This window comes from Denticeps clupeoides, chromosome 5, assembly GCF_900700375.1.
Source record: "Denticeps clupeoides chromosome 5, fDenClu1.1, whole genome shotgun sequence".
NCBI classification, from domain to species: Eukaryota; Metazoa; Chordata; class Actinopteri; order Clupeiformes; family Denticipitidae; genus Denticeps; species Denticeps clupeoides.
The window spans coordinates 19,204,684-19,217,396 of record NC_041711.1 but is presented as its reverse complement, the minus strand read 5'-3'; the positions used below and the strand labels follow the sequence as shown (position 1 = coordinate 19,217,396).

General features: G+C 46.0%; 1 protein-coding gene and 1 pseudogene across 1 annotated transcript; one reads left to right on the top strand and one right to left on the bottom strand.

The window, feature by feature from the left end:
* Positions 1-1,821: 1,821 nt before the first annotated feature.
* LOC114789663 (tubulin alpha chain-like) lies at positions 1,822-3,658 on the bottom strand. Its single transcript, XM_028978893.1, has 4 exons — positions 3,439-3,658; positions 3,150-3,298; positions 2,111-3,062; positions 1,822-1,847 (listed from the first exon to the last, which is right to left on the bottom strand). The coding sequence occupies exons 1-4, from the start codon at positions 3,617-3,619 to the stop codon at positions 1,822-1,824; spliced, it is 1,308 nt and encodes a 435-aa protein (XP_028834726.1). The 5' UTR covers positions 3,620-3,658.
* A 1,115-nt stretch (positions 3,659-4,773) lies between these two features.
* On the top strand, positions 4,774-10,375 carry LOC114789907 (tubulin alpha-1 chain-like; annotated as a pseudogene).
* The last annotated feature ends 2,338 nt before the right edge of the window (positions 10,376-12,713 follow it).

Sequence of the window (12,713 nt, the reverse complement as noted above, 5' to 3'; positions counted from 1 at the left end):
AGGCCCAATTACATCATTTTGCTCCATCTAAAAACCATGTTGCTGGAGAAAGTTTGCTGGAGAAAGACAATGAAGAGTCCTGCGGAAAGGTTCAGGGTGACACCGTGTAAACCATTGATTGTGGATGATCTGTTGCATGCCGAGGCTGCAGTAATTCGCTATTGTCAGCAGCAGCATTTCAAGAAGGAGATTGAGGCATTGTCCTCTAAGAGGGACGCAGTGAGTCGCCAGAGTCCGATATACAGGTTGAACCCGGTTCTGGTTGATGGCCTATTGAGGGTTGGAGGCAGACTGAGCAGAGGAGTGATGCCTGAAGAACTTAAACATCCCATTATTCTCTCTAAGGAACAACATATCTTAACACTTATAATCAAACAAGCTCATCAAAGTCTGGGTCATACAGGACGAACTCACACATTGTCGTCAGTTAGAAAGAAATTCTGGATTACCAAGGCAAATGCAGCAGTGAGGAGAATGATTGCTGGTTGACAAGGGAATTGGTGTGCGGAACCATAATCCAAATCTCCGCCAAGCAGACAGCCTAAGAGTGAAACACACACAACACAGAGCACCCCAAACCATTCTACGGCCCAAAGGACGTAACAATCAGTCTCTGACCTTCAGCTCTTGCTGGGTAGGTTCGCAGCCGAGTGTGAAGCGGCTGGGATGAGGATCAGCACGTCCAAATCTTAGACCATGGTTCTCGACCGGAAAAGGGTGGCTTGCCAACTACATTTTTTTTACATTTACATTTATGGCATTTATCAGACGCCCTTATCCAGAGCGACTTACAATCAGTAGTTACAGGGACAGTCCCCCTGGAGCAACTTAGGGTTAAGTGTCTTGCTCAGGGACACAATGGCAGTAAGCGGGATTTGAACCTGGGTCTTCTGGTTCATAGGCGAGTGTGTTACCCACTAGGCTACTGCCACCCTAGTTTGCCAACTCCAGTTTGGGAGAGAGGTCCTGCCTAAAGTGGAGGAGTTTAAGTATCTCAGGGTCTTGTTCGCGTGTGAGGGAAGAAGGGAGCAGGAGATTGACAGGCGGATTGAGGCAGCGTCTGCAGGGATGCGGACACTAAACCGATCTGTCGTGGTGAAGAGGTAGCTTAGCCAAAAAGCAAGGCTCTCGATTTACCGGTCGTTCTATGTTCCAATCCTCACCTATGGTCATGAGCTTTGGGTAATGACTGAAAGAATGAGATTGCGGATTAAATCAGCCGAAATGAGTTTCCTCCGTAGTGTGGCCGGGCGCAGCCTTAGAGAAAAGGGTGAGTAGCTCAGACATTCGTGAGGGACTCAGGGTATAACCGCTGCTCCTCCACCTTGAAAGGAGCCAGTTGATGTGGTTTGGGCATCTGGTCATGATGCCTCCTGGATGCATCCCTGGGGAGGTGTTTCATGCATGTCCTGCCAGCAGGAGCTCCCCAGGTTGACCCAGGACACATTGGAGAAATTATATCTCCAGTCTGGTCTGTGATTCCATACTTTGGATACACACACGACCTGGACCCGGATATGCGGAGGAAGACGAGGATGAGGTCTGCCTTTTAGACATTGCATTTGCATTGTAGACAGTTCTGTGAAGTTCTCACATTTACACTAGCTGACACTAGTGCTTTGCTGCAGAGTTCATTATTATGTGGACAGAAAGGTAGCGGTAAAGAAAAAACAGCACTTTATAATGAGAGACAAAAGATTATTGTTTATCATTAAGCTTTATTGAAATAAAAAGATGTAACACAATAAAAACATAACAACTCTTGAACACAAACTGTCGAATTCTTTGGGAACTAAGTGATCAGCCTTAAAAAAAAACCTTTCAATATTCCTCCCCTTCATTATCCTCTACAAAACTGTCTGTGCCCACTTCTTCATAATCCCTCTCCAGGGCAGCCATGTCTTTCTTCTCTGGCCTCAGAGTTCTCCCCACATACCTGTGGACAAAGGCTATCTTGTCATACATCAGGTCAAACTTGTGGTCTTGTCGAGCCCAGGCTTCATCAATGGCTGCGTTGTTGCTCATCTTGAACACAAACTGTCGATTTCTTATGGAACTCAGTGATCAGCCTTGAAGAAAACCTTTCAATATTCGTCCTCTTCTTCATCACCCTCTACAAAACTGTCAGCGCCCACTTCTTCATAATCCTTCTCCAGGGCAGCCATGTCTTCTCTGGCCTCAGAGAACTCTCCCTCCTCCATACCCTCTCCCACATACCAGTGGACAAAGGCTCTCTTGGAATACATCAGGTCAAACTTGTGGTCTAGTCGAGCCCAGGCTTCAGCAATGGCTGTAGTGTTACTCAGCATGCACATTGCTCTCTGCACCTTGGCCAGGTCTCCACCTGGCACCGCAGTAGGAGGCTGGTAGTTGATGCCCACCTTGAAGCCAGTGGGACACCAATCCACAAACTGAATTGTTCGCTTGCTTTTGATGTTGGCAATGGCAGAGTTTACATCTTTGGGCACCACGTCGCCACGGTACAGCAGGCAACAGGCCATGTACTTACCGTGTCTTGGGTCACACTTCACCATCTGATTGGCTGGCTCAAAGCAAGCATTGGTGATGTCAGCTACTGACAGCTGCTCATGGTAGGCCTTCTCAGCAGAAATAACAGGGGCGTAAGTGGCCAGGGGGAAGTGGATGCGGGGGTACGGCACCAGGTTGGTCTGAAATTCAGTCAGGTCCACATTCAGCGCACCATCAAAGCGCAGGGAGGCGGTGATTGAGGACACAATCTGTCCGATGAGACGGTTGAGGTTGGTGTATGTGGGACGCTCAATGTCTAAGTTTCTGCGACAGATGTCATAGATAGCTTCATTGTCGACCATAAAGGCACAGTCCGAGTGCTCCAGAGTGGTGTGGGTGGTCAGGATGGAGTTGTAAGGCTCAACCACAGCAGTAGACACCTGAGGAGCTGGGTAGATCGCAAACTCCAGTTTGGATTTTTTTCCATAGTCAACAGAGAAACGCTCCATTAACAAGGAGGTGAAACCAGAGCCAGTTCCTCCACCAAAACTGTGGAAGATCAGGAAGCCCTGGAGCCCAGTACACTGGTCAGCCTAAGAAACAAAACAGGAAAGAAAAAATTATTAAAAAACACTTTCAAACTAATTAAAAAATGTGGAAAAATTAATAAAAATACATACCAGCTTTCGGACACGGTCAAGAACCAAATCAATGACTTCTTTTCCGGCCGTGTAGTGGCCACGAGCATAATTGTTTGCAGCATCCTCTTTCCCAGTTATAAGCTGCTCTGGGTGGAAAAGTTGCCTGTAGGTACCTGTGCGAACCTCATCTAGAGGGGAGGGGCCAAAATAAAATCATGTTAACAAAAGCAATTAAATAAAAAGAAACAGGTTTTAAACATTTTAAATCAGCAGAATGTGAAAAAAAATCCAACTTTTTGGTAGATATTATATTTAAAGTACAACTTACCAATGACTGTTGGCTCCAGGTCCACAAAGACAGCACGTGGGACGTGTTTACCAGCACCAGTCTCGCTAAAGAAGGTGTTGAAGGAGTCGTCTCCACCTTCAATGATCTTATCACTCGGCATCTGACCATCAGGCTGGATTCCATGTTCCAGGCAGTACAGCTCCCAGCATGCATTGCCCATCTGAACTCCGGCTTGACCGACATGTATTGAAATACATTCACGCTGAAAAACCAATCAGGAGGGTAAGTAATCAATATTACATGTGATTATAATATGCAAACTTATTTAACTTTTTTTAAAAAAATGCACACATAATATCACGAAAGTAAGAAATCCCAAAAAGCACTTACCATTTTCGTTAATTCTTTTTCTGCCGACAGCGAAGTGTTTGTGCTTATATAGATACTGTTTTTTTTCTTTTTTATATAGGGAGGTGGCGCAACGCTATTGGCGGGAAACTTTTACGGTTTCAGAAAAGAATTTCCTTATTTATTTATTTTTTACTAACAAATTTTCATGACCATACGTTCCCTGAATTCTGTGATAATGTGGGAAGGGGGAATCCCGGAAAATGTTCAACTAAAGTTGAGAACCATTAAAAGTTGAACTGAAAAAACTGAATTTGAACTGAATTTTCCAGGTTATAAAAACCATAAGAATCCAATACTTAGCATGTGACACACGGATAGTGCGAGTAGTAGCGATGAATCACACATGAAGGGCCTAGTAAAAGTAAAATTGCTAAAATGTTAGCTTGGACATCATTTTTTTTCTAAAAATGTTTTTTTTCTCGATTAGTTACTAAAATAAAAGGACACAATCAAACGGTGAGTGTGCACAACTGCAAGCGGGAACAATGCAGGGTGTGGCACCCCCCCAATCTTATACAGAACTAGAAGCCAAAATTCCAGGGGAAATTTTGATGGGTCTGTCCGGGCATTGGTCACAGCTGCGGGCATGGGATTTGTAAAATGGGGCTTCTTTAATGTGGTACTGCAGTATCACTTCAAAGAATTCCCATTCGGCCTGACCACTCCGTTGTTTCTTTACGTTTGACGGTCTTCGCGTGGCGGTCTTTAACGTAAGACATGTTCTTTTTTGCCATTCTCAGCACAATAATAAATAGTCTGTCTTCCTGACAGACCCAATTATAGTAGACAACCCCTGAAACAAAATGCACACGTAATATCACTAAAGACAGAGGTCCCTAAAAGCTGAGTGCGAGAGACACGTACCATTTTTGTTGATTCTTTGTTCTTTCCGCCTGACAGCGAAGTGGGGGATTTCTCAGGGGCTTCGCTGGTAGGAGGAAAGAACAAAGAATCAAAGATCAGATGCCCAGTGATAAGACCATTGGAGGTGGAGACGACTCCTTCAACACCTTCTTTAGCGAGACTGGTACTGGCAAACACATCCAACGTGCTGTCTGAATCCAACAGTCATTGGTAAGATGTACTTCAAATATAATTTCTACCAAAAAGTTGGATTCTTTTTCCCCATTCTGCTGATTTAAATGTTTAAAAATCAGTTTTTTTTTTTTTTTTTAATTGAATTGCTTTTGTTAATATGATTTTATTTTGGCCCAGAGCAGCTCATAGCTGGGAAAGTGCAACATTCGTGCCACCTCTGCCACGCCCCCAGCGGTCGAACTCTCCCGTGTATTAGTGTGTGTGTTCTTCCGGGGCTCACTAGCACCCTGATTATTCCCACCTGTTCTTCATCACAGGTAAGTGGTGGTAATCACGGGTGCTTAGCGGGATAATGACTTCTGATCGGTGATTTCTTTAGTTTTGCGGTAATGGGTCTGTCCACTCTGTAACGAATTCGCTCAAAAGGAAATATCTATAATTAACTAGAAGCCAAAATTCCAGGGGAAATTTTGATGGGTCTGTCCGGGCATTGGTCACAGCTGCGGGCATGGAATTTGTAAAATGGGGCTTCTTTACTGTGGTACTGCAGTATCACTTCAAAGAAGTTTTATTTTACAAATCCGTTGTTTCTTTACGTTTGACGGTCTTCGCGTGGCAGTCTTTAACGTTCTTTAATGTTCTTTTTTGCCATTCTCAGCACAATAATAAATGGTCTGTCTTCCTGACAGACCCAACTAGAAGCCAAAATTCCAGGGGAAATTTTGATGGGTCTGTCCGGGCATTGGTCACAGCTGCGGGCATGGGATTTGTAAAATGGGGCTTCTTTACTGTGGTACTGCAGTATCACTTCAAAGAAGTTTTATTTTACAAATGCTACCAATGCTAAAATTAGCGATCAATACATTCCAATGGGAAATGACCCTGTTTCAGCGTTAATAGCTCGGCCAGGCCCAGTCCGATCGCTTATAAAAGTAATAGCACACCTCACACAACAAAGTTCTAATTTTTGATATATAGCACGCCGGTGTGCGTGCTTCGGTACGACCCGCATTAATTGCCGAAAAAAGGCTATAATAATAAATAAATAAACTTTTTTCGCGCATTTACACTTTTTTGTTTTCCCAAGTTTGTGCATGATCCGTAAGTCAGACGGCGATAAACCATACGTCAAATCGTCGGCCATGGCGAGATCTACGAGACGACATCAATATCTTCTTTGTATGTCAAACCGTCTGGACACAAACTCCAAAAAAGTCCAATTTTGGGCTAGAATAATAAACGCGTTCCGAAAACGTTTTTTGGCTAATTGCGCGCGGACCATAAATCCGGCCGAGCCGAGCCATACGTCAAACCGTGCGTAACGACAAGCCGCACGATTTGATATGAGATTCGTGTGTGTGCTGTGAAGCGTTTCATCGCAAATTCTTGGAAACCAGATTTTTTCACACTTTTAATGTTTTGGACGCGATTTGTGGCCCTCCTGTAATCCCCAAAGAAGCAACCAATACGTCATTGTGTGTGGAGAGGTCAGGCCTTCGGCCTGACCTCTCCGTTTTTTTTGTGCGTCTCACGGCCTTAGCGTGGCAGCCACAAATGCGAGACATGGCCTTTTTGGCCTTCTTCCCTATTTCTCATGTTTTCCTGACCACTGTTGGCGGTAGCAACACGTCCAATATGTCAGATCATGTGTCTCGGCGAGGCCTTCGGCCTCGCCTCGACTCCCGTGTCTCTAGCTTTTACAGCTGGTCACAGGGAGCTGAAAACCTCTTCCTCTGCGCAACAGTAAACCGCACTTTTTACGCTTTGAACCCGATTTGTGGACGGGCCTTGCGACCTACCAAAACAAAAAATATATCACCGTGTGCGGAGTGATCAGGCCTTCGGCCTGACCACTCCGTTGTTTCTGTGCGTTTCACGGTCTTATCGTGGCGGCCTTGGACGTAAGACGTGTCCTTTTATTGCCTTTTTCCCGGTTTTCCGGCTTTTTCCGGGTTTTCCAAACCCCCGTTGGTGCCACCGACTCGTCCCATACGTCGGATCGTAAGACTCGGCGAGGCCTTCGGCCTCGCCTCGATTTTCGGGTCGCTAGCTTCAGCGGTTAGCCCCAGGGAGCCAAAAACGCGTTCCCGGCACGATGGTAAACGGTACTTTTTACACGTTTTAACCCGATTTGTGGCCGGGCCGTACGACCTACCAAAACAAAAAATATATCATGCCTGACCACTCCGTTGTTTCTTTACGTTTGACGGTCTTCGCGTGGCGGTCTTTAACGTGAGACATGTTCCAGGGGAAATTTTGATGGGTCTGTCCGGGCATTGGTCACAGCTGCGGGCATGGAATTTGTAAAATGGGGCTTCTTTACTGTGGTACTGCTGTATCACTTCAAAGAAGTTTTATTTTACTAATCCGTTGTTTCTTTACGTTTGACGGTCTTCGCCTGGCGGTCTTTAACGTAAGACATGTTCTTTTTTGCCATTCTCAGCACAATAATAAATGGTCTGTCTTTCTGACAGACCCAATTATAACTGGTTATAATTAATAATAAACATTTAGATTAGATTTTGGAATAAACTGTAGCAGAATTAATGTTACAATTACTTGATCTGTCCGTCCACGGAGCAGATAATATAATTATTTATCAATTCTGGGAACGATTATCCCCCCTTTTGCCAGGAAAGGTAGCTTTCCCACTCTGCGTGCTAGCAGTAATTTAGCATGTAGCTTAAAGGGTCAACGTTCAGTGACTCCAGATGTGAGCAGCACACAGAAACAAACGATTGTGAATATAAAGAATTTAATAAACAAGGCTATAGCTAACATACAACAATTAAACAAACATATAAACACAGGATAAAGGAAAGTGCTGAAAAGAGAATGGCAGTATTACACATCAATTAACCGCAGCCTAATGAGAATCGTCAGAGAATCAAAGTTCACCTTAAAAGGGGTTTAAACATCCATCTAAACAGTTATAGACGTTACTTGCATTGGTCCTTGTTTCATGCAAAAGAGTCCTGATGCGGTAGGGTCACGATCCTCGACCTTTAGGCGTGAGCTGGAGGTCTTCCTTGAAGTTACTTGAAGGTAAACTTGCCCAAGAGGTGAGCTTAACAAAGTGTTGAAAAGACGTGTCTCAGGAGGAAGAAAGGTTTTCTGAGCGATGCGTGGCCTGTGTGAAGTGCTTTTGATGCTTTCTGTCACGCCCATCATGTGGCCTGAATGGCCAATCACAAGTGTGAATTTTTGGCGGGAGAAACCTTCTTTGTCTTGGCTTTTACGACCTACTGGGGGTTTATTGTTCGCTGAGAGAGAAACTGCAGTTCTACAAGGTACAAATTGTATGATGCATTTTGTGATCACCTAGTATGCGTCACTGTTTCAGTAGTAAAGAGATGTTCCTTCTGATACCAAGAAATGGACCGTTAGGAGTTAGGAAAGTGGATACTAGAGATACACAAGTATAGGTAATTAGAGTTTACCTAATGCAAAATAGAAAGTTGTAACTAGTACTAGGGAACGTACACACAACGCATGCATATACGGGATCCACTTATAATCACAGATTCCTAGCACAAGATACAGAGAATGTGTTTAAGTGTGTATTGCAAGGGTGAGCCCGACAGGAGGTTCATTTACATTTACATTTACAGCATTTATCAGACGCCCTTATCCAGAGCAACTTACAATCAGTATTACAGGGACAGTCTCCCTGGAGCAATTTAGGGTTAAGTGTCTTGCTCAGGGACACAATGGCAGTAAGTGGGATTCGAACTTCATGGTTCATCTTCTGGTTCATAGGCGAGTGTGTTACCCACTAGGCTACTACCACCCTCAGGTCTCTGGAATGCTTTGAAGCTTGGAGCCCCGATCTGTTTAGCATCCTTGTGACAGTGGTGCAAGGCTGTGGGCAATCAAGCCTCCATCTAGGTGTAGGCTGAGGATCCTGGTTTGTAATTTATATGTAAATGTCAGAGGTCAAAAAGGGGTCTTTGAAGATCGGCCATCTGTGATCCTACGCAGACGCTTCAACTCCTCTTTATAACCAGCCGGTCCCTTTAGTCCTGCGTTCGGTCTCCCTCACACAACCTGAGTTTATCTCCGCACGTTGTCCGTAACGACAACGACAGTAAACCCCACGGTAGGACTGGAACTCTACTCTCCCCTTTGGGCTCGCTACAGCTCCGCCACGCCGAAGCTCCCGGATCTCCCCTTCTCTACTGCTCTCTCGCTCTCTCCGTGTGTGTGTGTGTGTGCGCTTGTATCCTGCATTCTCTGTGCAGAATTCCCGTATGCGGTGTATCCCAGGTGACGTACCGGTGCGTGAGTGACGCAACAAGTAAAGATGCTCACGCTGCGTACGGAGGGCGCAGGTTCGAATCCAGCGCATGGCGATAAAGCACACACGGGTTTAAGCTAAGGCAAGGAACGCGGAGACGCCGGTTCGAGGCCTGTGCAAGACAAAGGCGATCCTCGGATCTCACGCTTAGGGCCTCGCTGAAGATCCTGCAATACGACCTCTAGAGGAGAGGTGTGGCACTACGATCAAGGACATTTCAGTCATTTCATTTCAATTTCCCTGAGTTTCAATAAAATACTCATTTCTCATTTCAACCGGCGTCCTCCATTTATCACCAGAGCTAGAGGGGAACATGACAGAAAGAGAATGCTACAAACAATTATTCTTGTGGTTGTAAAAGAAATCATAGATATGGTTCTTGACCGTGTCCGCAAGCCGGTATGTATTTTTAAACATTTTTCCACATTTCATTAGTTTCAAGTGTTAGTTTTTTTTTCTTTCTTAGGCTGACCAGTGTCCTGGGCTCCAGGGCTTCCTGATCTTCCACAGTTTTGGTGGAGGAACTGGCTCTGGTTTCACCTCCTTGTTAATGGAGCGTCTCTCTGTTGACTATGGAAAGAAGTCCAAACTGGAGTCTGCGGGCTGCCCAGCTCCTCAGGTGTCTACTGATGTGGTTGAGCCTTACAACTCCATCCTGACCACCCACACCACTCTGGAGCACTCAGACTGTGCCTTTATGGTCGACAATGAAGCCATCTATGACATCTGTTGCAGAAACCTAGACATTGAGCGTCCCATGTATACCAACCTCAATCTGCTCATCGGCCAGATTGTGTCCTCCATCACTGCCTCCCTTTAATGGTGCCCTGAATGTGGACCTGACTGAGTTTCAGACCAACCTGGTGCCATACCCACGCATCCACTTCCCCCCTGGCCACTTACGCCCCTGTTATTTTTGCTGAAAAAGCAGCTGTCAGTAGCTGACATCACCAATGCACGTGATGTGGCTCACTAACGTACATCTAGCAGATACTGTTTTAATTGTAAACGTAGAAAAAACGTTTCTTACGAGACTTACGTACTTTATGTTATACACATGCGTCAGATTTCTAGGGAATTTCTAGCCGCAGCTGTGGTGTGGAGGGTGTCGAGATTGTTGGCAGGAACTCCAGGTTGGGAGAGAGGTCCTGTCTCAAGTGGAGGAGTTTAAGTATCTCAGGGTCTTGTTCATGAGTGAGGGAAGAAGGGAGCAGGAGATTGACAGGTGGATTGGGGCAGCATCTGCAGTGATATGGACGCTGAACCGATCTGTCGTGGGAGCTGAGCCAAAAAGCAAGGCTCTCGATTTACCAATTGATCTACGTCCCAATCCTCACCTATGGGAGTAATGACCAAAAGAACGAGATTGCGGATACAACCGGCCAAAATGAGTTTCCTCTGTAGGGTGGCCGGGCGCAGCCTTAGAGATAGGGTGAGGAGCTCGAACATTTGGGAGGGACTCAGAGTAGAGTAGACTCAGAATATACTGTCCGGCTTAGGAACTAATATGCATGGAGAACTCCTTGCACTCTTAGTCGGCATGGCAAGCCCTTGGCTAACCAAATAATCTACCTCAGTCTGCATCACATCGCTCATGGTAGGGCTGACGCGATAAGCATGTTGCGTAATCGGTGCATGGTCTTCCACATCAATGTCATGAGCCAGCACTCTGGAACGAGAAGGAATGTAAGAAAATAATGCAGGAAATTAATATATGAACTCCCATACCTTTTTTGCTCGATCGTCTGCCAAACCTGGTAATAGCGGTCTTAAGTCTTTGAGGAGTTCCGAATTCTGAAGTCGGGCACCCGACATAGACAGACACACAGGCCATCGGTGCAACATTATTAGTCGGCGAATCCTTCGACACATATGCTTAAAACATACTCACCTCTTCCTTCTTCTATCAGGAGTATGAATCACATAGTGTCGCTAAGCTTCGAATCAATGACATAAGAAGTACTGCTATCATTCCCTGCTGAAATGATAGCAGTACATAAAGTACATTTGCGATCATAAAGTTTTTTGTATTTTTAGTAACATAATCCAATATATTGGTTGATTTAGGTTTCCTAAGCAGTCTTGGCCAGACCAGTGTGATTGTGGACCCAGTGTGCACCAGTGCCCTGCATGGTGTGTTCTCGATCATACAATCCACATACAATCCTCTAGTGTGGCCCACACAGCCCATGGTGGTGTTCTGGTGGTGAGAATAAAGTGTCCATGGCGGGAGTTGCTTCCCTCACAGCAACCTCCGCTGTCCGTTTCCCTGCAGTCGTGGCGGGCTCTGGCAGGGGCGGGTGCCAGGCAGTAACGTGCAATGTGCCCTTCCTCACCGCAGTGATAGTAAGGGTCCCGCTGTGGTTGGGGGTGCACCGGTGCAGCAGATCATACCACCCCCTCATCCTGTGTCTCACCGTCGCTGTCCTCTCAGCAGGCATGGCTGGGCCTGCCGGGTTGTCCAGTTGTCCTTACCGCAGACGGCAGAATCACTTCTGCACGCTCTGCCTCAATGATGGCCACGTCGAGCGTCTGTGGGGCGTGCAACTGTAGGGCGAACTCCTCCGTTGTCAGTCTAGAATGTCCCCACCGTGCGTAGTGGATGAGGTTCCGCCAGTGACCTCTTTTACTTTATTTTACTATATTTTACTGCAAAATCATGTAAAATAAAGTAAAGAAGGTCACTGGCGAGTGCCCTTAGCTTCTTGTCATGCCCTCGTCGCTGCTGGGCCAGATTCTCCCTCAAGGTGGCCTCATTTTCCTGCTGTCCAAACCACCGCTCCAATGTGTTGAGCAGGCAAGAATATGTTGCTTTAGATTGCTGTGATTACTGGTGTGGATTCATGTAAATGTGTTTCATAAAAGCAGGTCATTGCCTTACATAATTCAATAGTAACATCCAACCAAATAAACGGTGTTTTACTCCACACCCTCTCCTCACTCCTCGCCTTGTTCATGTTAGCCACAGGCCTGCAAGGGGACACTGGTAAGCAGACAGCCAGATCTGACCCGCCAGATCTGGCCCGCCAGATCTGGCCCCAAACATCCCAACTAAATTGTCCCGGCCTCCAGATCTTCACTTGCCAGCTTGTACTGAGCGCTGCAGGGACACCATCCTCCCTCCTCCACACATGACGTAAGCAACCTGTAAACACAGCCTGTCCAGACTTACAGGCCCATTTTATAAACCTGCAGTCATGAAAGATGAAACTGTGGGTGTAGTGAAGTGCTGAATCTAAAGGTGAACTGCGTTGGAAGGTTTTAACAGTCAGGGTGGACAAATCAACCCTCCATGATTAGTGCGTTCAAGCGCCTAGACACAGTTCTTCAGCAATACATATATAGAGAAGTTAGGCTGCCTATTCTCTCCTCCTTGAACTGACACCTTATCGTGGAGGAGGAGTTTGAGAGCCCTAATGGTCCTAGGAGCTATGTTGTCTGGGGCACTTGGTGCCCCTGGTAGGGTTTCCCATGACAAATTGGTCTTAGGTAAAGGGCAAGACAAAGAACCCACCACTCGCAGGAGGAACATGAAGGGTCCGGTGCAATGTGGATCAGAGGCGGGAGC

Coding starts and splice junctions, on each gene's coding strand:
- LOC114789663 (XM_028978893.1), bottom strand. CDS start 3,619: ATGGGCAATGCATGCTGGGAGCTGTACTGCCTGGAACATGGAATCCAG. Junction 3,063..3,149: donor TTGACCGTGTCCGAAAGCTG/GTATGTATTTTT, acceptor TTTGTTTCTTAG/GCTGACCAGTGTACTGGGCT. Junction 1,848..2,110: donor CGCTGACAGTTTTGTAGAGG/GTGATGAAGAAG, acceptor ACAGTTTTGTAG/AGGATAATGAAGGGGAGGAA.